Consider the following 20396-nt stretch of genomic DNA (forward strand, 5'->3'; position numbering starts at 1 on the left):
CAGTTTCTGATGAATCACAGCTCGCGAAAGAGCCATGAGCGGATAAGCCAAACCTGATTCATGCGGGCCCCTCTGCATACCCTAGGCCATCTCCTACCTCAGAATTATGGATTGTCGTTGGGTACTTCGCCTTAGGTCTTCCCACAACGAACAGAAGTTGTTCCGTAGCAAAATGGAAGTTGCTTGGGTATAGAAGCACGTGAGAGTTAATCTCCAGGATGGAAAGACCAAAACTTAAGAGCATTATTTCTCCGCGTTCGGTTTGATCGCCTTCCTTCCACAGTCTGTTATGAGAACCATGCGTCTTGATCGTAGATGCAGGATCTCCAACAGATGGGTATCTGTAAGGATCAAAAAGATATCTAGTAACCTATCTCGACTTATCATCTTCCGACTCATTACCATCTCCGCCCTCTCCGTCGTCTTCATCCTCCTCACCCCCTTCGTCTTCCTCACCATCATCATCCTCCGCGTCTGAAGTCTCCTGCCCCAGCTCTTTCAGCCGTTTCTAAATTCGCGTCAGTGTTTGAGTCATTGACTTCGTAGTCAGGTACTCACCTTATCTTTCGTCCGCTTGTCCTCCAAATCTCCCAGCACCATGAGTAGATCATCCAACTCCCCCTGCACCCTCACCCTCTCCTCTTCCTTCTCCTCGACCTCCTTCTGCATCGCCTCAGCCCGCTTCTTCGCTTCCTGTTCCTTCTCATCCAGTTCCCGCCTAAGCGCCTCGATCTTCTCGCCCGCCTCTTTCTCCGCGGCAGCCCTCTGGTCTTGATACCTCTGCATCCGGCTTTCGTACTCCTCGATCCTGCTGCCGAGTTCTGAGATCTGAGTGACGTGAACCTCGGCCTCCGTCTCCATCTGCTCCTTTGCTTGTCTTAGCCGTTCAACCTCCCCCCTCATCCCTGCCAGCTCTTCCTCAAGTACCCCAATACGCTCTTGGCTCTTCATGGCGCCGTTCTCCGCCTCCTTAAGCCTCTGCTCCAGCTCCCCAACCCTCCCTTCAGCGCCCCCATACAACTCCTCCACCTTCCTGAGCCTCTCCTCCGCAACGCTCTTCTGACCATGCAAAGCCTCCTTCTCCTGCCTCAAACTCGCAAGTTGGGTCTCATACCCCGCCCGAACCCTCGCCCCCGCATCCGCCGCTTCCTTCCTCACCTGCGCCATCTCAACCGCCAGCGCATGGCTCTGCCGCTGCAGCTGCGCCTCCACCACCTGCACCCGCGCTTGGTGCGCCTGGTCTCGCTCGCGCATCTCTGCATCGTGGTTCCGCTGCAGTGCCTCATTAATCGCGCCAATCCTGCCTATCTCCGCCGCGGCGCCCGCCTGCAACCTGCCCAATTCCGCTGCCGCCGCTTCGGCCGTTTTCCATGCATCCGCAGCCTGCACCTCTAGCCGCTGCTGCAGGTCCAAAGCCTCGGCTTCCGCGGTCTGCAGGGCTGCGTCCTTTTCCGCGAGCGCGCCGCGCAGAGAGTCTAGGATGTCTCTATCCACAGCCTCAGGGCTTTTGAGGTGGATCTCGAGGCCGGGGTCCCGATCGATGGCCCGCGCGAGGCGTGAGAAGTTGTCCTTGAGGAAAGCAACGAATGCGGCATCGAAGAAGATGTTGGGGAGGCCAGCGGCCGGGGATCCGGCCGCGGCGGTCTGGGGAAGAACCTCAAAGTCACGGATGAGGGGGTGCTGCCGCAGTTGGGTCAGCGCATCAAGGTAGCGATCGCGGCCGAGGTCTTTTTCGGAGGTGAGTATGGCGTGGAGTTGGCGCCGGGGAAGCGGGGAGTCGGCGGTGCTGAACTCGTAAGTTGTGCCGAGCAGGGCTGCACAGAGGCCTTTGGTCAAGACACGGGAGGCGGGGCTCTTAGATACAAAGGAGGCGAGGCTGTTAACGGTGATAGCTTCGCCAAGGAAATCGTTGGTGGCCGCGGCGGAGTCGAAGAGTAGGCCACATAGGAGCATGAGGTAGCCGATTGCGACGCGCTCGTCTTGCGCGGTGCTGGGTTGAAGGCTGGTGATTAGGTGGCTGGCCATAGCTTGGATGGCGGTGACGACGTCTTCGCCGGCCTCAGCGTCGCCTTCGATGACGTCCATCAGGAGTGCTTTGGCTTCAGGGTCATCGTATATAAGGTGGAAGAGAAGGACAGAGGCGAACCAGAATCGATAGGGGTCGGTGCTTTGGAAGGCTTGTGGTCCGGCAATCAGGATGGTGAGGGCGTTAGCGGTCGCGTCTTCGCCTGACAGATGCCCTTTGATGGCGCGGTGGAGAAAATGATGCCGAATCTGGATGTGGTTGTGGCAGTAGGCTTTGATACAGTCAATGGCACCGAGACGCACGTCAAACATCTGAGTGGAGGAGGTGGATAGAGCTAGATCGAGCAGCGCATCGATTATGTAAATCTTCATCACCTCATTCGGATGTGGCTGGCCGTTGGCGGTCGCATGATGGTCGATTGGTGGCGTGACTTGGATCTGAGCGAAGCTCTCTTGCAATCTGGCATTTCCCCTAATGATGTCTGCGCAAGTTTGCAAAGCCTACTCCAGTAGTCAGAAGATATTCCCTATGCTGGTTCTGGACACGAGATCCCCTTGCTGGTCTTACCTCGGCTCTGATCTGAATGGCCGTAGCAGTGCTGAAAGCAAGGTCAAGAACCTGCTGCAAAAGGCCATGTCTCTGAAAGGCATTCTGGTTCTCTGGCGTACCTTTGCTGCCCGCGACTAGAAACATGCGCAGGATAGCTAAGAGACCCCATAGATTCTTCTCTTTCTGAGGGCTAGCCCAGTCATCCTGCTCTTGACCTGGAAATTTCCGGCCTTGCGACCCTCCCGGCAGAAGCGCCGCCAACTTGGCAAAGCAGCCAGTCTCGCGGAAATACGATTGATTGGAAAGATTGGAGCGGACCAAGTTGGCGAGCAAGGAGAGGCAGTCCTGCACGACTATCCCGCCTTCATTCAGTCCACCGTCGGATTGGATCAAATTGAAGACCCTTTCGAAGGCGTTCTCAAACGCCACCATCTTTTGAAGCTCGACATGGGATTGCGTGATGGTAGTCAGGAGCAGGAGAGCCTCTATGCGAGAAACACGTGATTAGTATAGCAATGATCTTCTACACTTGCGGGAACGTACCATTACGGATAGCATCCCTCGTATCGTCCAGAGTTGCCGTAAGCCTGCCGATCCCTAGCGGGGCCGTATATATACACTCTTGTGTCCTTTCAAGCCTTGCGGAGGAGATGGCGGAGATGAGCTGAAGGGAGTAGAGGCGGGGATAGAAGTCGGGCGCTTCGAGCAGGTCAAGCAGAATCGTTATGTTATCTTGGCGCTATCATAAGCTCAGCACTTGTTGAGTGGTGGGGAGTCTTGTACATACTATTGTGAACTCATCGGCTAGCCAGAGAGAAACGTCGTCTGATGCTTCAGGCTGCAATCACCCCTGGATCAATATTTCCCCACGCCTTGTTGCGCTCAGTCAGATGTACGTACACTACGCTCATTCGGATTGAAGAGCATGAGCAGCGTCTCCAGCACCACCTTGGTCGTGTCGACATCGGCGGCATCTTTGGCCAGGCTGCTTATGAGGTCCCGTAGGGAACCCGAGGCCACGGAAGCAGGGTACTCTTTTGCAAAGCTGCGCAAGCCGAGTATAGCGGCACGTCGGTCTTCGAGGAGCGTGGCACTGGCAAGGCGACTGCTCAATATATTGATTGTGTCCGTGACCGTCTGCTTGGCCGGCGCCTGGCTCTCAAGCATACGCAACATGGCTGCGGGCTGCGGGTTTCGGAGGAGTCTGTAGGGGATTATACGGCCATGTTGTGAGTCGGCGAGTTCGTACAGGTGTGGCTCATATGGACATTCGGGTATGCTTGATCCGCTTCGTGAAGACGATTCGCATAGAAATTTACTGCGTGCAAGGTGGCCTAGTATTAGGTTGCCCCGGTGCTCCAGCTTGCAAGAGAGCTCGATGAAGCTTCATGAAGCTTCGCAGTTCAGCCGGAGTTAAGCCGGCCGCAAGCTTTCCGCCAAGTAACGCCGCGTTCGCCGTTCGCGACCTTGATGGAAGATCCTTTCAACCTTTCGTTCTACAGCACAGAGCTACTCCACCAGCGCGCTGCGGCTTACCATCTCTGGCTATGACCTGAAAGAGCACCCCTCCTGAGCCACGACCGACCTCGAGAGCTCCGCGCACTTCGAAAACGCACCGGAGCCGCCTCCGACCACCTCCATCCCCCACCTTGCGCCCGAGTCGCTGCCTTAAGATAGCCCTCCCCCTTCGTATCTACTCGCCAGTCTATCCGTCCGAACCTGAATCTCCGGCGCCATGGGCGTTCCGGCCCTTTTCAGATGGCTTTCCCAAAAGTACCCCAAAATCGTTTCACAAGTGATCGAGGAACAGCCGCAAGAGATTGACGGCGAATTCATACCCGTGGACACGCGAGGACCGAATCCAAATGGCGAGGAGACGGACAACCTTTACCTCGACATGAACGGCATTGTCCATCCGTGTTCGCATCCGGAGGACAAACCGGCGCCAGCTACCGAGCAGGAGATGATGGTGGAGGTCTTCAAGTACACCGATAGGGTGGTGAAGATGTCGCGGCCGAGGAAGCTGCTTATGATTGCTGTTGGTATGTCAAAATGCGCAACATGGCACTCTCAGTAGGAAAGAATGCTCCCCTGAGACGGCTGCACTAGATCCTTTACATCTCGTCGGCGAGGGGGGTATGGCTGTTTTCATACGCGCGATCTCGCACCCCTTCCCTGCTCTCGACGCGTACGCTAATACACAGTCAGACGGTGTTGCACCTAGAGCGAAGATGAACCAGCAGCGATCGCGTCGATTCAGATCCGCACAAGAGGCCAAGGAGAAAGATGAGGACAAGGCTGAATTTCTCAAGATGCTTCAATCGCAAAAGAAAGATGGCGTCATCGAGGAGGAGGTCCACGAAGCCATCAACAAGAAGACATGGGATAGCAACGCCATCACACCAGGCACCCCCTTTATGGACATCCTGGCTGCAAGCTTGCGCTACTGGTGCGCGTACAAATTGAACACAGATCCGGCATGGGCGAAGGTATTTTGTCACACTGCAACCTCAAGCATTCTTAGTCTAATTCGTACTCCAGCTCAAAGTCATCATTTCTGACGCGACTGTCCCTGGCGAAGGCGAGCACAAGATCATGGAGTTCATTCGATCGCAGCGGCGGTCGCCGGAACACGATCCGAACACTCGTCACGTGATCTACGGCTTGGTAAGTCATTCTGACATCGCTCCACGACATGTTACTCACCGGAACAATCTAGGATGCTGATCTGATCATGTTGGGTCTTGCTACTCACGAACCTCACTTCCGTGTACTTCGAGAAGATGTGTTCTTCCAAGAAGGGAAGCAGAGGACATGCAGGATCTGCGGACAGACAGGTCATAAAGCGGAGGAGTGCCGCGGCGAGGCCAAGAAGAAGCAAGGAGAATTCGATGAGAAACAGAACTCGCCAACTCTGAAGCCCTTCATCTGGCTTCATGTGTCGGTGTTGCGGGAGTACCTTGCAGAAGAGTTGTATGTCCCAGATCAACCTTTCAAATTCGATCTTGAGCGCGCATTAGACGACTGGGTATTCATGTGCTTTTTTGTGGGCAACGATTTCCTTCCGCATTTGCCCAGTCTCGATATCAGAGAGCAAGGCATTGATACGCTGATCTCCATATGGAGAGAAAATATTCCCATTATGGGAGGTTACGTCACCAAGGATGGCCACGTCGACCTTGCGAGAGCGCAATGCATCCTTTCCGGGCTGGCCAAGCAAGAAGACGCCATCTTCAAGCGTCGCAAGCAAACCGAAGACAGAAGAGAAGCCGGCGCCAAGAGAAGGAGACTCGAGGATGCGCGTAATGGCAGAAACTACACGCCAGGCGGGAGGCAAAATGGTCATAGCGACCCGAGCACGCCAACATCCAATCCTAAGAGAGGTCGCAAACCGCCTGCTGCACCCAGCATCGCTGATATGGCCCAAATTCCCAGCTTTACGCCTGGAGAGTCTAACCCAGAGGATGCCAGAATCATGTCGCACGAGATGTTTGTCAACCGCAAGGCCATGTTCCAGGCCCAGCAAGCCCAGCAGGCACAAGAGGCTCAACAAGCGAACAAGAGCGCCGCAGCTGTGCTTAAGGAGAAGCTGCTTGGACGCAGGGCGCCTGGTACTCAAGACGGCGCTGGAGAGGCTGCCACTGTTGACGGTGAACCCAATGGCACGGATATTCCCGGCACTCCTGCCAGCGACGTTGGGCTTACCCCACAATCAGCGCTGGGCAAACGCAAAGCAGATATGATCGATGATGATAGCGCAGACCTCGGACGTGCGACGCCGGATGCCGGTGCAGATCCTCAGAAAAACTCAGACGAGCCAGCGCCCGATACCGTACGCCTGTGGGAAGACGGTTATGCGGATCGCTACTATGAACAAAAGTTCAAGGTCGACCCCAAAGACGTTGAGTTCCGGCACAAAGTTGCCAATGCGTACGTGGAAGGTCTTGCTTGGGTTCTGCTTTACTACTTTCAAGGTTGTCCTTCGTGGACGTGGTACTATCCATACCACTACGCGCCCTTCGCCGCCGACTTTGTGGACCTCGACAAGCTTGAGATCACATTTGACAAGGGCAGACCTTTCAGGCCCTACGAGCAACTGATGGGTGTGCTTCCAGCCGCGTCCAATCATGCAATACCTGAAGTTTTCAGGCCTTTGATGGTCGAACCGAGCGAGATCGCAGACTTCTACCCAGAGGACTTCGAGGTCGATCTCAACGGGAAGAAGTTTGCATGGCAGGGTGTTGCGCTTCTGCCGTTCATCAACGCGAAGAGGTTGCTGGATGCTATGGCAACGAAGTATCCGCTACTAACGGCGGAGGAAGTGGCCAGGAATGAGCTTGGCAAGGACGTGCTCTTGTTCTCCACTAGCCATCCACTGTATGAAGAGGTGTCGACGAATTTCTACAGCAAGAAGCAAGGCGCGCCGAAGTACAAGCTCAACGCTCGCATCAGCGAAGGCTTGAGCGGCAAGGTCGAGAAGAACGAGGATTACCTCCCTGGGAGCACCCTCAGCTATCCCGGCGGAGACGGCACAATGCCGGACATCGAGGATGATCAGTCCATCAGGTAAGCCCCTCTTCTCTTCCCCTCTCCTCCTTCCCTCAATCTCCAACGAGAATCAGCATCTAACAACCCACACTAGTGTCCACTACGAAATGCCCAAATCAACCCACATTCACAAATCTATGCTCCTCCCCGGTGTCAAGTTTCCTCCACCTGCCCTCGACCGCTCTGACATCGAAACCACCCGCGCCCGCGCCTCCCGCTCCGGCCGCTCCTACGGCGGCGCCCAATTCAACAATAACGACTTCAACGGCGGCTCCCGCCCAGGCAGAGGCGGCGGCAGGAACAGCCACCAGTTCCGCAACAACAACAACCGCAATGGCGGCGGCGGCGGCGGTGGGTATGAAGACCAGGGCCCGAGGAGCTATGATACGCGTTCGAGCAACGGCGGCAACCAAGGAGGACTGAATTACGCGAACCCCATTGCGGCGCACCTGAATCCGAATTTCGATCCTAGTAGCTTTGGCCGTGGACCGCCTGGCTTCCCGCCGTTCGATCCGAGAGGCCCGCCGCCGGACCCGAGGATGCTGCCGCCAGGGTTTATGCAGCAGTGGGCGCAGGCGCAGGGGATGCCGCCTATGCCGATGCCGGGCGCGGGAAGAGGTGGGTATGGTGGACAGGGCGGGTATGGAGCGCCACAGGCGTCAAGGGGTGGGTATGGAGGCGGGTACGACGGGTCGCAGAACAGAGGTGGAGGTGGAGATGGGTATGATAGGTACGATGGCCGCGAGAGCTATAGCGGACAGCAGCAGCAGCAGGGCAGGGACGGCGGCGGTGGTGGATATAGAGGGAGAGGAGGGAGAGGCGGTGGCGGCGGAGGTGGTAGGGGTGGGAGGGGTGGGTATTGAAAGGGATGTGTGGTACGGAGAGATGTGGCTTGCGAAGTAGCATGTGTGGCATCTGATGGCATGAGTGGATCTGTTGCTGCAGGTGGGGAATGCATGTGCAAGTGTAAGATATGCATAGGCTGAGAGCAATGCACTCTGGCGCAAAATGTAGCTTGCAGTGTTCTAGCTGCTTTCAGCTCCATTGATTTCCACTTCAGCTCTCTGCCCGTAAGATAAGAGCCTGCATAGGCCGTATCATCATTCAATGTCTGTTTCAGTCGTCCGATCCCATCCCTTGTCATGTAACGAGAACCAATCTCCCGTGGACCTTCCCGCTGTCTAGCAGCCGATGCAAAACGACCCCTCCGAGTCAATACATTCTTTTTCCACACATCCACTGCGCCCCTACCTAGCCTATTCCGCCCACCACCTCCTCCGTCAACAGCATCAATGCTCCCTGTCCCTTTCCCATAGCGTGACAGAACCGATCCCAGAACTCAAATCGTAACTCATGCCCATCGACCAGCGGTAGAAACCCGGCACGGCCCAGCCTAAGCTCCGTCTGCACCAGCTCCCTCGAGTTCCTGGCTCCCTGTGCATTAGTGGCGCTGTCGTTGTTGGGGCCGCTGGACTCCTCGCGCCTTGTAGAGGTGGGGATGTTCGTAGAGCGGGAAAATTGCGATGTCACTGCGTACAGCGGGAGGGCGAGGAGCTGCCAGGATGTGCCGGGAGCAAAGGGAGGTAGAGGAGGTTTGGTGGAAAGAGGGTTGCGCTGTTGTGGTTGGTATTGATGCGGTAAGGGCGGTGCCGGCATATCGCTGTGGGTTTTGCGTCTCTTGGGGTTGCGCTCTGGGTTGGCGGATGCTGTCTGGTCCTCTGCAGCACTGTCGGCTATGTGGGCGGGTGTATGGTGCTGCGAGACGTTGTCGGCGGCTTGGGCTGGTGCCTGTCTGATAGCAAGGCGGCCGCCGTGGTCGGTGGGGATACTTGAGGCGGGTCGAGAAGGAGCGTCGGAGTCTTCGCCCGTGGCTTGGTTCATGAGGATGAAGAGCCAGCGGCCGGCTGAGTACCGAGAACTGTGGTTTGACTGAGGTGGAATGGTGATGTCATAGAGCGTTATCGAGCCGACCTTGGTGAGGCTCATGTCGAAGAGGATCTGTGGTATGGCAGTCGCCGTCCAAGTGCCAGTGATGCGTTGTAGCGGTGTGGAGCGGACCATGGGGCCCTGCTGTGGCTGAGGTCGGGCAGAAAGGAGTTCATGCCAGGACACGAGATCGTGAGCGAGACCGGGTGTCCACCACATGGCTGAGACGGGCTTGGGGAGTGATATGACTCCTATTGCGGGATCTACTGGGAACGACCAGTAACTCGGATCCCAGGTTTCACTTGCGAGTAGGTTTGGGCTTGCGGAGGCAGGTGATTGCTGAGGAGGGACAGCAGGCGATGTCGTATCGTGTTGACTTTCGAGTGATCCTCGATTGACAGCAACGCTTAGTGCCGTCACATCCGGGATCACTGGTTGTACCGGCGGGAACGGTGCCGCCTCATAGAAGCGGAGCCCCAGCACCGCCTGTAGCTTGAAGGACCGTTGTTGGATCTTGTGCATGTGCGGCTTTACATATTCTGCGATGTCTACGCGGCGTGGCATCGTGACTAACGACGGTGCGGTTAGCTTTTGGTGATGATGATGAAGAATCAAACCACAACGCGAAACAGCAACGGAAAGAAAGTCAGAAAGATGGTGAAGAACGGAGGAGAAGGACAAAGCTGCGCGCAAGAATCATAGACAGACTTCAAGAGTAGCAGACGATATACCAATTCTTAGGTATGTTCAACATGAGTGAAATGGGGGAGGCTTACACCGAAGGCGCTTCCGGCGCCTGGATACTCTGAATTATCGGTGCTTGTAGCAGGTAAGACGCTTGAGAGGTTTAAAGCTGAATATAAATGAGACGCGACGTAACTGCGAGTCATTGAAATTCACACAAAGAGAAACATGGGCCTGTCCACAGGTGAAGTGAAGTAGTATAAAGTTATACAGTAGAAACGGAGGTAGAAAGCGGTTAAGGGGTGCATAACTTTCATAACTTCCAAGTCAGCTGGAAGGCGAAGATATTCGACGGGTGCTGCTTTAGGAAGTATATGGTCGGTCACCATCGCCGTGTAGCTGGAAGTGTATCTGCTTCAGCTTCGCCGGCCCAAACAGGGCTTGCGTCAGCATGGTGAAGCCAGATTGAAAAGAGAATTGAGGGAGCGTTTTCACATCATCAGCGCGTGAGAACGCGTACTGAGCGTAAAGTGTTTCGTCTCATTACCTCTAAGTGATACTCAAATCGAATCAGAGCTCCCGATTGTCTCCCGCATCGACAGAGAACTTGTAGACAGCTTCCAACACGTACGGCTCACTGTCGGGCCCGAAGATCTGCTTCCTGTCCCGCTGCCACGCCCGCTGGCTGATCCCATCAATCCAGTCTTGAACTTCAATTACCACGCATCCATACTTCTCCACTACACGCGGCCGGCTGGGATCGTCAGAGAAACCTTGCGTCCTCTTGAGCGGCATTGTACCTGTAGTTTATGTCAGCTAATACCGATCTAGTACTAAGCGATGACGCTTCGAATCATAACTTGCCATTCTGTCCACCGCAGCCATACAGCTGAAACGCATCCTGATCACTCCAGATATCAATCCTAATCCCAGACCACTCACTCAGCACCGTTGCCACCGGTCCCTTAGACCTCCAGTCGAACGGCCCCTCCTGCGCGCGATTGACGAGGAAGCAGTTGTCGTAGCCGCTGCAGTTAGTCCCGCAGTTCCCCAAAATTTCCGGATCATCGAAACTGGCGCCCACTTGCTTCGGAGCGGTCCAGAAGTCGTTGACAGAGCCCGGCTGGTTGGCCAAGATGGTGCCGTTCGGGATCAAGATACCGTCTACGGCGATGCGTTGGCCGGAGTAGGGAAGGTGGAGCGTGTGATTCAGCGCGGTTGGGTTGTTGGGGTTTTGGAAGGCGTCAAGATTCCAGTAGACATGAGAGGTGAGCATGATCGGCGTTTTCTTTGTGGTGGCGAGTGCAACCATCTTGATGTGCCATTGGTATGGCGTCACTGTGTAGGTGATGTAACTGATGACTTCGCCGGGGAAGCCTTGCTCGCCGTCTGGGTCAACGATAGAGAAGGTGACGGAGGAGGTGGTGTGAGCCACCACAGTGAAGTTCCTCTGGAAGACAGTCAGGCAGCTGTGGAACATGAATTGCAAAGGAATGGCATACCCAATCCCAGCCTCTAGGTCCGCCATGAAGAGTGTTGTTATTGTTATGCTCGTTCGGTAGCACGTGATATTCTATGCCGTCGATCTCAAAGCTGCTGTTCTTGATGCGGTTCGCATAGCGGCCTACAAGCTATGAGCTCTGGCGTGTTTGACGAGTGGGGTTGAGATATGAATTATATACCGGGGACTCCTCCAAGGTGTGGATGCGACTGGTCGATGGAATAGTAGCTTGCGTTATCGTATCCCAGCACAATGTCCCGCTCGACAGCATTGGTGTCGTTGATGAATAGGTTGGTGAGACTGGCACCGTAGGGAATGAATTGAGCGCGGATGCCTTCTGCTGCTATAGTATATTTGCCATCCGCATCAGGACTACCAGCAGCATAGTTGCCTCCAGCGGTTTGGCCAACGGTAACCGCCGCCAACAGCAGCAAGACGTTCAGCAAGTGCTTGCATGGAGTCATGGCCGAAGTGTGACGCTAACTGATGCTGCAAAGAGATGTGCGGAGTAGTGGATGAAGTCAGATGTTTGACCTTGCTCTCGAAGGAATGCACGTGGCTGTAAAGTGTCAGCGCACGCGGACGCTCCCCGCATCGCAGTCGCATAAGGCAAGGCATGAACGCTCCACTGATTCTCGCATCAGGGAGGTGTCATCCTTGTAAACTCCATGCAGGCGATTCTTAAGATGCGGAGGTATAAGTGAGTCGGAAGGGACGGTTGGAGAGCACACACCACACCATCATTGAACGGACATAGTCATTGTGGCAGCCGCCGTTCTGTACAATGCTCAGCTGAGCTGAATGGGACTTTGGAACGTCTTAGGCCATACCAAAGCCACCTCAGTACAGCATCGCCGCTGCAAAAGAGTTGACGCCCGCAGACAGAACAAAAGTGGATGCACCACGGGGCGGGCCGGGGAAGCCGAAATGCGGAGAGCGCTTCATGCGTTTAATAAGTCACGTGCTGGACCTATGATGTTGTTGACAACTGTGTTTCTTCTGGGGATGACACTGTATCGTTCTAGGTTCACTACGAAGCGTCCGCTCTCAAATCACCCATTGCTATCTAGGTGATTCTGACCAACTCTTTGCCAGGAGAAGAAATCCTTATCATAGCAGAGCATAGTTCTGCACAAGGAGCGCACACCAACCCCTATAAAGCGCTGCAAATGAAACCGTGAAGTTGTTCTCATGAAGATCCAACGCACACCCTCCAAAGTTCCTGAGCGCCAAATCCAATTCCAGCCCAATCGCCCTCGCAAATCATGACTTCGTCCCTCAAGAGCGCCCCAGACGCCCCCGCCCATTCCTCTCCCCTCACCTCCCCGTCGGCCACTCAACCCAAAACGTCCCCGGCGTCCTTCTAACCACTCGTCCCCTCCTCTCATCTCTGCGCACCATCTCCCCACAAACAACGCTCCACAGCCTCCTCACCACTGTCTCAGGTCCAATGGCCTCCCCATCCTCCCCAGGCCACCCCGCCATAACCTCCAGCACCCTCTCCACTATGCCATCTTCCCTTTGCCGCTCCACCGTTGGTCCGAAATCGAGTTCTTTGCCGGCAATGCCCGCGTAGGCCGCCGCGTCCGGAAGGCTGAGGAGTTGGAGATACACACCCACGACGACCATCCACTCCTTGGTGACCGTGGCGGTGTAGCCCCAGTTGCCGAAGCGCGTGCCTACGTAGGCGACTAGGTGGGGTCGGTGTTGTGGATCCTGCAGTAACGCGGCGTTTGCGGGATGGTCTGCCGAGAAGAGGTGTGGCGTGCGTTTGAGGGACTGGTAGAGCGCGTCGAGGGTACGGTAGTGGGATTTAGTCCAGGGCTGGACGTAGGGGAGCGGGTGGTGAGACAAAATGAGCGGATGAGGCGGTGGAGGTTGAGGTGCGGAGGGGCGCGTGGACCAGAGGGCGGAGGTGAGGCGGGTGAGTAGGGAGGGTGCGGGTGCGGGTGCGGAGGAAGCATGGGTGGTGGACGCGGTCGTGATGGTAGTGGTGGTAGAGGTGGTTGTAGTGAGCTCACTAACCGGCTCGCTGACGGGCGCGGGTGAACTTGAGATTCCTGATTGGTAGGATTTGATACGAGTGGTCGTCTTTTCGCTTAATTGCCGTACTTGACTGGTCGTTGACCGCGCTTCAGATGGCGGTGCTGGATGGGACATTTCAGCGTGGAGTTGGCGCACGTCGGATGCCATCGTGTCTTCCACTCCCTCTTGCTCGTAGATCTCCTCTCGACTGGTCCCGTCAACGTTGGCGCCTGACCGCGCTTCACCAGCTGAAGTGGCTACGGTAGCCGTGTGTTTCATTAGTAAGGATTTGACCGGACTGAATCGATGCGGGTTCTTAGGCGGAGAGAGCTGAAGTGGTGTACCGTGTATGTCCAGCAGCGTCGACAGGTCAAGCTTAGTGGCTTTCAGCTCGTTGTTGAGCGCTATGGCTGGATTTCTGTTGGAGGTTGAAGGCGAGTGTCGTTGCCAGAGGATCCCATTCTCTTCACTATCGTCTTGGTCTGTTCGCGGTGTAAGCATTTCCGAGTCTGAAGTGCTCGAAGTGTGTTCTGTAGCCGAAGTTCCATGGGCGGCTTTCAAAGGAACTGTGACAGTACGGTGGCGAGTAGGCTGCTCCATCAGCTCAACAGCGGGAGGGGAACTTTCGGGTTCAGCTTCGTCGCTGTACTGGAAGTTGCTGGCGCTCTTACGGCGCCACGTTCTGGGGAGCTTGCTACGGCGAGGCCGGATCGGCTCATCCGCGAAGAGATCTTCAAGCTGCGGCGACTTCTCTTTCCCTGGCAGGTCGGACGATCGGCTTGCCTCTTCCTCCCAGAGATCTTCATAGTCCTCTTCTGTCCGAGCTGCGGTGGCTTCTGCTGTAGTTGTAGGCTTTGCCACCGCCTTGGGCTGGCGGTGAAGGGCGCGGCGCTTGCGGGTCACTTGAGTCCCTTCTTCCGCCAAAATCCGACCAGCAGCGTCGTGTGGATCTCCAAAAGCGACATTCTGCTGGTCAAGTGGAGATTCCTCAAGCTGAGAAGCGGAGGTGTTACTCTTAGTCGAAGGTGGCGTGCTAGGCTGCCAGCTCATAGCATCTGAGACTGCGCTTCGGGCCGGGCTGATAAGCTGCGCTTGCATCATCTTCGCATTGAGACTTTCGTAGCCGCTGTTTGCAACGGTGGCCGGCGGTGCAGGCAAAGCTACGCTATCCTCACCCTCCTCTTCTGGCGTAGGTAGCCGTGGGTAGGTCACTTCGGCTGGCTCGTGCCCAGAGTTTGATGCTTCACCAGAAGTTTCGCCATCTGACGTCTTGCCATACGGCGTCTTCCCATCTGACGATGCTTGTGACGGAAGAGGCGTTGGGATGGAGAACTTGCCACGCTGCTGTGAGCGTTCCGCCAACTGTTCACCTAGACGAAGACCGGCTCGGAGCTCACGTTGCGTGCCTTCGCCGAAGCCGCTAAAGAGACTGTCAAGCCTGGTCTCTTGTTCGCCTGACGGCTTTGATGGACTGCAGCTGGTGTGATCGTTGAGCACACCTCGCAAAGCTATGCCGGTTCGGACGACTTTGGCCAGTTTCGGTGTAGAGGTGTTTTGAGACGTGGTGTTGATCGTTCGCAGAGTTGGCGGCAGGGATGGCGTTGGGGAAGTCTGCGCAGAGGACGTATCCTTTGGATGAGATAGCTGAAGATAAGACGAATTGATACAGGGAGGGGTGCCTTCGCCTAGAAGTAGCTGGCCGGCTTCGGCTCCTACCGCTGATGGTCCAATTGAAGAACGGACACTCAAATCATGTGCATCGCCTCGCGCAGTGACATAAACATCGCGTCGAGGCGTCCGACCATTTGGAGGGCTGCTGAGCATAGCTTGTCTGCTAGGCAATGAGTCGATCGAAATCATGCTGAACTCTTCGCTTTGCAAAATGGTGTCTTCTGCTTCGGCTCCAGCGACTGCCTGGCTCGCAGCGTGGAGGTTTTCGAAATCGCACTCTTCCTCCTCTGACACCTCGGATTCATTGTCTTCGTGAGACAACGTCAGTGGCACTGAGCTGAGCTGATTCTCAGACAAAGCGTGCAGTTCAACAATTGCGCAAGTCTCGTGCCTCACTGACTTCGCGGATGACTTGTCTAGCTTTACAGGTTGTTCTTCTGCAAGCAAAATACCTGGCTGGGCGTAAGGGAGGTGGCCCGGCGCTATCCACGGCTGATACAATCGTTTTGACGATCCAGCAGGCAAATACGGGCGCGATTCTAGAGCGAGGAATTTGTTCGTGTGCGGAGTAACATCTGGCAGCTGCTTGTCTGGCGAAGGCGTAAACGGTAGATATCCAGCGGAGGCTTTAGATGTTGGCCTTGGTGGCGTAGCTTTTCTGAGCTTGATAGATTTGGCGTATGGCGGTCTGACCTCTGGAATCTTAGGCGGCGCCGGCTTTGGAGATGGTAGGACATGCTTGTGGTGCAGAGGTGTCAGGTTCGTGAAGTCGAAGGTCTTTCTCGGCTGCGCTTGATGGACTGCCTCCGGTGCAGGTGTCTCCTCAGCTCCCTCCATATGCTCTTGCACCGGGAACTCGTCTGGCGGTTCTGCGGAAGACTCCGACTCATACGCCGCCCTCGTAAGCTCTCCGAGGCCAGGCACTTCTCGTGCTGGCGGCAGCAGAGCTGGCTCTTGAACATCAGCAGGCTCTACACTCTTTCTCGGTCTGCCTCTGCCCTTCTTGGCCGGCGAAGTGGCTTCTTGCTCCCCAGCAGTATTGAGCTCATCTTCCTCGACCTCAGACTTCTTCAATGGCCTCGTCCTCCGCTTCACAGGCGTTCCACTCCTCTTTCCCTTGATTGCCTCCGCACCGTCGGACTTCCGCGGCCTGCCTCGTCGCTTGACCGGACTCGATTCATCGGGCCCTTTCAGCGGCACAGTGGTGGTTGTTGTGCGCGTCCTTCGCGTCTTCGTAGGCGAGCCGGAGTTCTCCACATCGGATGCGTCAAACTGCGGCTCGGCTTCCACGGTGACTTTGATTTTCCACGGGCTCGTCCCGGCTGCTTTCGGTGTACTGAGAATGATCGATTTCGCTGGTGACGGGGTAGCAGACGCTGTGTTGATGTATTGAGTGTTCTGCGAGCCCTTGGCGACCGGCGCGCTCATTCTGCGACCAGATTTGCGAGCTTGTTTGGTGAGAGGCTGGTTTGCCGATATCGCGAGTGGATCTGGAGAAGATGCGCCGTCGTCATCTGAGATGTATGCGGACATTGTGCTGGTTGTGGGCTTCTAGCCCTGCTTCTCTAGCTCTTCCACTATAGCGACAGTTCAGATGTTTCTTCTTTTCTCTGAATTCTGGATCAGAGAGTGTGCGTGGCTTGCGACGTGGTGCTCTAGCATTTGGAAATCCTGTATAGTGACGGTTGCCATGCCAAACAACAGTCACGTGCGCACGTTGCTCGACCGCGCGCGACAAGCTGTGGGACTCTCGAAACTCGACTCTCACCAGACAGCTTATTCGCATTGTGTATCGCTGTGTTGCTTACCCCGCGCTTCTTCACAGCATGAAACAGTTATGGGTATCAATGGGCAAGTCTAAATCCGATGTGCTACGGTGTTCTTCTGACATCCCCGCAGCATATACAAAGAAATCGGCCCCGGCCAGCGCGTTGCCCTCTGCAAACTAGCCGTCGAGCACTTCGAGAAACATGGCCGCCCTTTTCGCCTCGCTATCGACATCTCCATCTGGCTGTTCCAAATCCAGTCTGGCAAGGGTGGCACCAACCCCGCGCTGCGCACCTTTTACTACCGCCTGCTGCGCCTCATCACTCTCGACATTCACCCGCTCTTCGTCTTCGATGGCCCCAACAAACCCCCCTTCAAGCGAAATCGTCGCGTTGGTGGCGGGGCCAATGTCAAAGTTTCCTCCATCCCTGAGTTCCTGGCGAAGCAGCTCCTGAAGCACTTTGGCCTGCCGTACCATCATGCGCCGGGCGAGGCGGAGGCCGAGTGCGCGCTGCTGCAGAGGGAAGGTGTTGTGGATGCTGTATTGAGCGAGGATGTGGATACGCTAATGTTCGGGAGTGATATCACGCTAAGGAGTTGGAGCGCGGAGGGGAAAGGAAAGGTGCCGACGCATGTCAATCTGTATGATGCGCGGGTAACGAAGGAGAAGAGTGGGCTGGACAGGGAGGGCATGGTGCTCGTGGCTCTGATGAGTGGTGGCGACTACATCCCCGAGGGCATCCCGGGTTGTGGGCCGAAGCTGGCGATCGAGGCTGCGAGAGCGGGGTTTGGAAAGAGCCTGTGTGATATAAAACAGGGCAGGAGAGAGGAATTGAGAGCTTGGAGGGAGAAGCTTTGTCATGAGCTCAAAACGAATGAGTCGAAGTTCTTCAAGCAGAAGAAGTCGAAGTTGGTTTTGCCTGACGATTTTCCAAGCTCAGAGGTGCTGGGTTACTATACGCATCCGGCGATAAGCTCGAAGGAGAAGGTTGAGTTGCTGCGCGCGAAGCTCAAATGGGACCAGCAGATCGACTATGCTGCGCTGCGAACGTTCACGGCGGACGCGTTCGAGTGGCTAAACCTTGGCGGAGCCCGAAGATTCATCAGAAACATCGCTCCAGCGATGCTGGTTAGGGAGCTCAGGATGAGGGGCGAGCGGGGAGACGCTGGTTCTGACGACATGGACCAGATTCAGGAGCGGGAGGCAAGACTGGTGGCTAAGATTCATGGGCGAAGATCGCACGCCACAACGGACAGTGTGCCAGAGCTCAGGATCAGCTTCAAGCCGATCGACCTCGTGCCAATTGACCTGGAAGTTGAGCCACCGGACGACATTCCCGAAGGGGCGGGAGAGGATTCTGAGGATGAAGTGGCATCACTCGAGAACGATGGCGACGCTCCGTCCGGCACACAAGCGGCGAGAAAGAGGGGCCCATCCACATACGACCCTACGGTATCGGAGAAGATATGGATCCTGGAGACATACGTCAAGGTCGGAGTACCGCTAAAAGTGCAAGATTGGGAAGAGAACTTCAGAAGCCCAAAGAAACTACTTGCGATGCGGCGTGCCGAGCGGCCAGCTGCCAGTAGAGCGACGAAAGGAAAGAAGAAGCAAGCCCAGGATGACATGCAGACGGGAACCATCATGCAATATACCAGAGTGACGAAGCCTGGCTCCAGCTCTCCGCGACCGCCTTCAAGGCCCTCCAATTCACAAGAGACTGTCCTCGCCAAACCTCAAACGGTACCGGACCGACCCAGTAAATCAAGGTCACCTGCGCCGACGTTTCGACTGCCACGCGCTTGTCCACCCTCTCCGAAGCGAGACACGCAGATGAACATCATTGAGCTTTTGTCCTCGCCAGAAGTTGAAGAATGTTCAAGAGTTGGAAGCAAACCTCAGCAAGAAACCAATAACCTAGCGGGCTGGGACCTGCCGCCTACTGTCACGAAGCGCCGACGCTCCCCTTTCAGTCGCTCAAAGACCTTACCAGCTGACCCCTCCCATCATCCACTTTTGGATACTCGTCCCTCGACTCCACCTCTATTCGTTTATGCGATGGACATCACCTCCTCATCGCCTCTTCCATCACCTTCAGCCTCGCAGAGCCTACGTTTCAAGCGTCCCAAAACCGGTCTGAATAACCTGCCAGCACCGCAAATTTCAACACTTTCAGCAGGATGTCCTCAACAGCGAGGAGCAGCTCTTCTTCTCTCTCCAACTTCAAACCAATTACGGCAGCAGACACTGCCAGATTGCATCCGCCGCTCCCAAAGCGCCACGCCCACAAAGCCACGGCCACGCCGCCCAGGCCCAGAACTACCGCCGGAATCCCTCGATCCAGCCAGAGTGCCCGCAGCGAAACCCTTGCGCTTCGACTTCACGGCTGCCGAAACCGATCTGACCGATTCGCCCTTCGCGGCGCGTGTGCAGCCTCCACCGAAGCGTCGCACATCTCCGCCGCCCTCGCGTGCTACGTCGCCAAACGACCATCCAAACGCTCTCGAGATCGAAGAACTGGACGAACTCGACCTCAGCGGCCTTCCACCCGTGGCCCTGCCCAACCCACCCCCAAAACCCGCGCCCGCGGCCAAAGCGCCCCGATCCGGCCGTACTAAACCCGCAAAGCCGATCCCACCGTCCATCCAAGCGGCATCTGAAGCCTATCCTACCTCCACAAATTCAGAGCCCCTGCGCCAACAGACGGCCACGACATCCCGCCCTGTCTCCGCCGCGCAAGCCAAAAGGCAGCCAAAACAAGCCATCCAGCTCCGCGCCTCCCTCGAAGGCGCATGGCGCCTCGTAGACGCCGAGGTGTTGGATCTGAGCGGCGCTGCGGAGGTGCCCCTTTCGCATGCCCCGACGCCTGCGCGACGTACCGACTCGGGTGACTCGGGGTATGGGACTTCAAGGCCGACGGCGATGACGACGGCTGCGAAGAGGAGGGAGAAGGGCGAAACGGGGGAGATGGCGAAAGGGGCAGGGATAAAGGAGAGGGAGAGGCCGGCGGAGTGGCGGCTTAGTGGTGTCGAGTGTTTGGATTTGACGGGGGTGTAGAGGGGATGAGTTAGGGCGTGTTAGCGCGGGAGGCGAAGACGTCTGTTGCGGGGAGTCTGGCGTATCATGTTGCGTGCAACAGGGTTGTTCCGGTTTTTGGGAAGCGGGAGGCGGCGTTTTGAGGACGTCCATACTGGCCTAGCGGACCTTTGTGTTGGTTTGGAGCGGTCTGGAAATATCCCGTGGGTTGTTCAAAATGAGCTTGTCTTTGTTTCTCGATTCTGTTTAGGCGTGCAGGCTGAATCGTTGATGATTCTGTTCTTATTCCTTGGACGAGAAGGGTGAGGGTGGGTTAGAAGAGAACCGTCTCTACAAGCTGCTGCCGCAATTTTCTCCCGCTTGGCGAAAATGCTTTGATACTGCTGCAATTTCTAGTGCTATGCTTGCGGGTATCATTCGCTACTAGCTAAAGCAGCAAGTTTCGAGTTCTCTCTCCTTCAATGGAAGCACATAGCCCACTCCGAAGCTCGCCAGAGCAGCAATGAAAGCGCCGACCGAGCTTCTCGCTGTCGCCGTGATCCCAGCAAATACCCTCCCCTAAACGCGTCGACGCCTCCTCGCCATGCAAAACCGAACAGTGCAATGTGACCGCCAGGCTCGTCGGTCCGTACCGCGTAGCCTCTTGACGAAGAGCGCGCTCC

At 56.1% G+C, this 20396-nt stretch overlaps 7 protein-coding genes across 7 annotated transcripts; 2 read left to right on the forward strand and 5 right to left on the reverse strand.

Moving 5' to 3' along the window:
* Positions 1-370: 370 nt before the first annotated feature.
* On the reverse strand, positions 371-3751 carry W97_08654 (uncharacterized protein; the record flags this gene model as incomplete). Its single annotated transcript, XM_007786521.1, has 7 exons — positions 371-508; positions 559-877; positions 1019-2526; positions 2594-3060; positions 3119-3314; positions 3363-3413; positions 3476-3751. The coding sequence occupies 7 exons, from the start codon at positions 3749-3751 to the stop codon at positions 371-373; spliced, it is 2955 nt and encodes a 984-aa protein (XP_007784711.1).
* Positions 3752-4310: 559 nt separating this feature from the next.
* Positions 4311-7986, forward strand: W97_08655 (uncharacterized protein; the record flags this gene model as incomplete). Its single annotated transcript, XM_007786522.1, has 5 exons — positions 4311-4613; positions 4780-5064; positions 5117-5242; positions 5295-7141; positions 7218-7986. 5 exons carry the CDS (start codon positions 4311-4313, stop codon positions 7984-7986), a joined length of 3330 nt encoding a protein of 1109 aa, XP_007784712.1.
* Positions 7987-8374: 388 nt separating this feature from the next.
* W97_08656 (uncharacterized protein) lies at positions 8375-9571 on the reverse strand (the record flags this gene model as incomplete). The annotated part of the gene is made up of 1 exon (XM_007786523.1): positions 8375-9571. The coding sequence occupies one exon, from the start codon at positions 9569-9571 to the stop codon at positions 8375-8377; it is 1197 nt and encodes a 398-aa protein (XP_007784713.1).
* Positions 9572-10303: 732 nt separating this feature from the next.
* Positions 10304-10528, reverse strand: W97_08657 (uncharacterized protein; the record flags this gene model as incomplete). Its single annotated transcript, XM_007786524.1, has 1 exon — positions 10304-10528. One exon carries the CDS (start codon positions 10526-10528, stop codon positions 10304-10306), a length of 225 nt encoding a protein of 74 aa, XP_007784714.1.
* Positions 10529-10586: 58 nt separating this feature from the next.
* Positions 10587-11698, reverse strand: W97_08658 (uncharacterized protein; the record flags this gene model as incomplete). Its single annotated transcript, XM_007786525.1, has 3 exons — positions 10587-11183; positions 11236-11357; positions 11416-11698. 3 exons carry the CDS (start codon positions 11696-11698, stop codon positions 10587-10589), a joined length of 1002 nt encoding a protein of 333 aa, XP_007784715.1.
* An 853-nt stretch (positions 11699-12551) lies between these two features.
* On the reverse strand, positions 12552-16463 carry W97_08659 (uncharacterized protein; the record flags this gene model as incomplete). The annotated part of the gene is made up of 1 exon (XM_007786526.1): positions 12552-16463. One exon carries the CDS (start codon positions 16461-16463, stop codon positions 12552-12554), a length of 3912 nt encoding a protein of 1303 aa, XP_007784716.1.
* A 293-nt stretch (positions 16464-16756) lies between these two features.
* On the forward strand, positions 16757-19755 carry W97_08660 (uncharacterized protein; the record flags this gene model as incomplete). Its single annotated transcript, XM_007786527.1, has 2 exons — positions 16757-16785; positions 16830-19755. The coding sequence occupies 2 exons, from the start codon at positions 16757-16759 to the stop codon at positions 19753-19755; spliced, it is 2955 nt and encodes a 984-aa protein (XP_007784717.1).
* Between the last annotated feature and the right edge of the window lie 641 nt (positions 19756-20396).

This window comes from Coniosporium apollinis (genome assembly GCF_000281105.1).
Source record: "Coniosporium apollinis CBS 100218 chromosome Unknown supercont1.60, whole genome shotgun sequence".
NCBI classification, from domain to species: domain Eukaryota; kingdom Fungi; phylum Ascomycota; class Dothideomycetes; genus Coniosporium; species Coniosporium apollinis.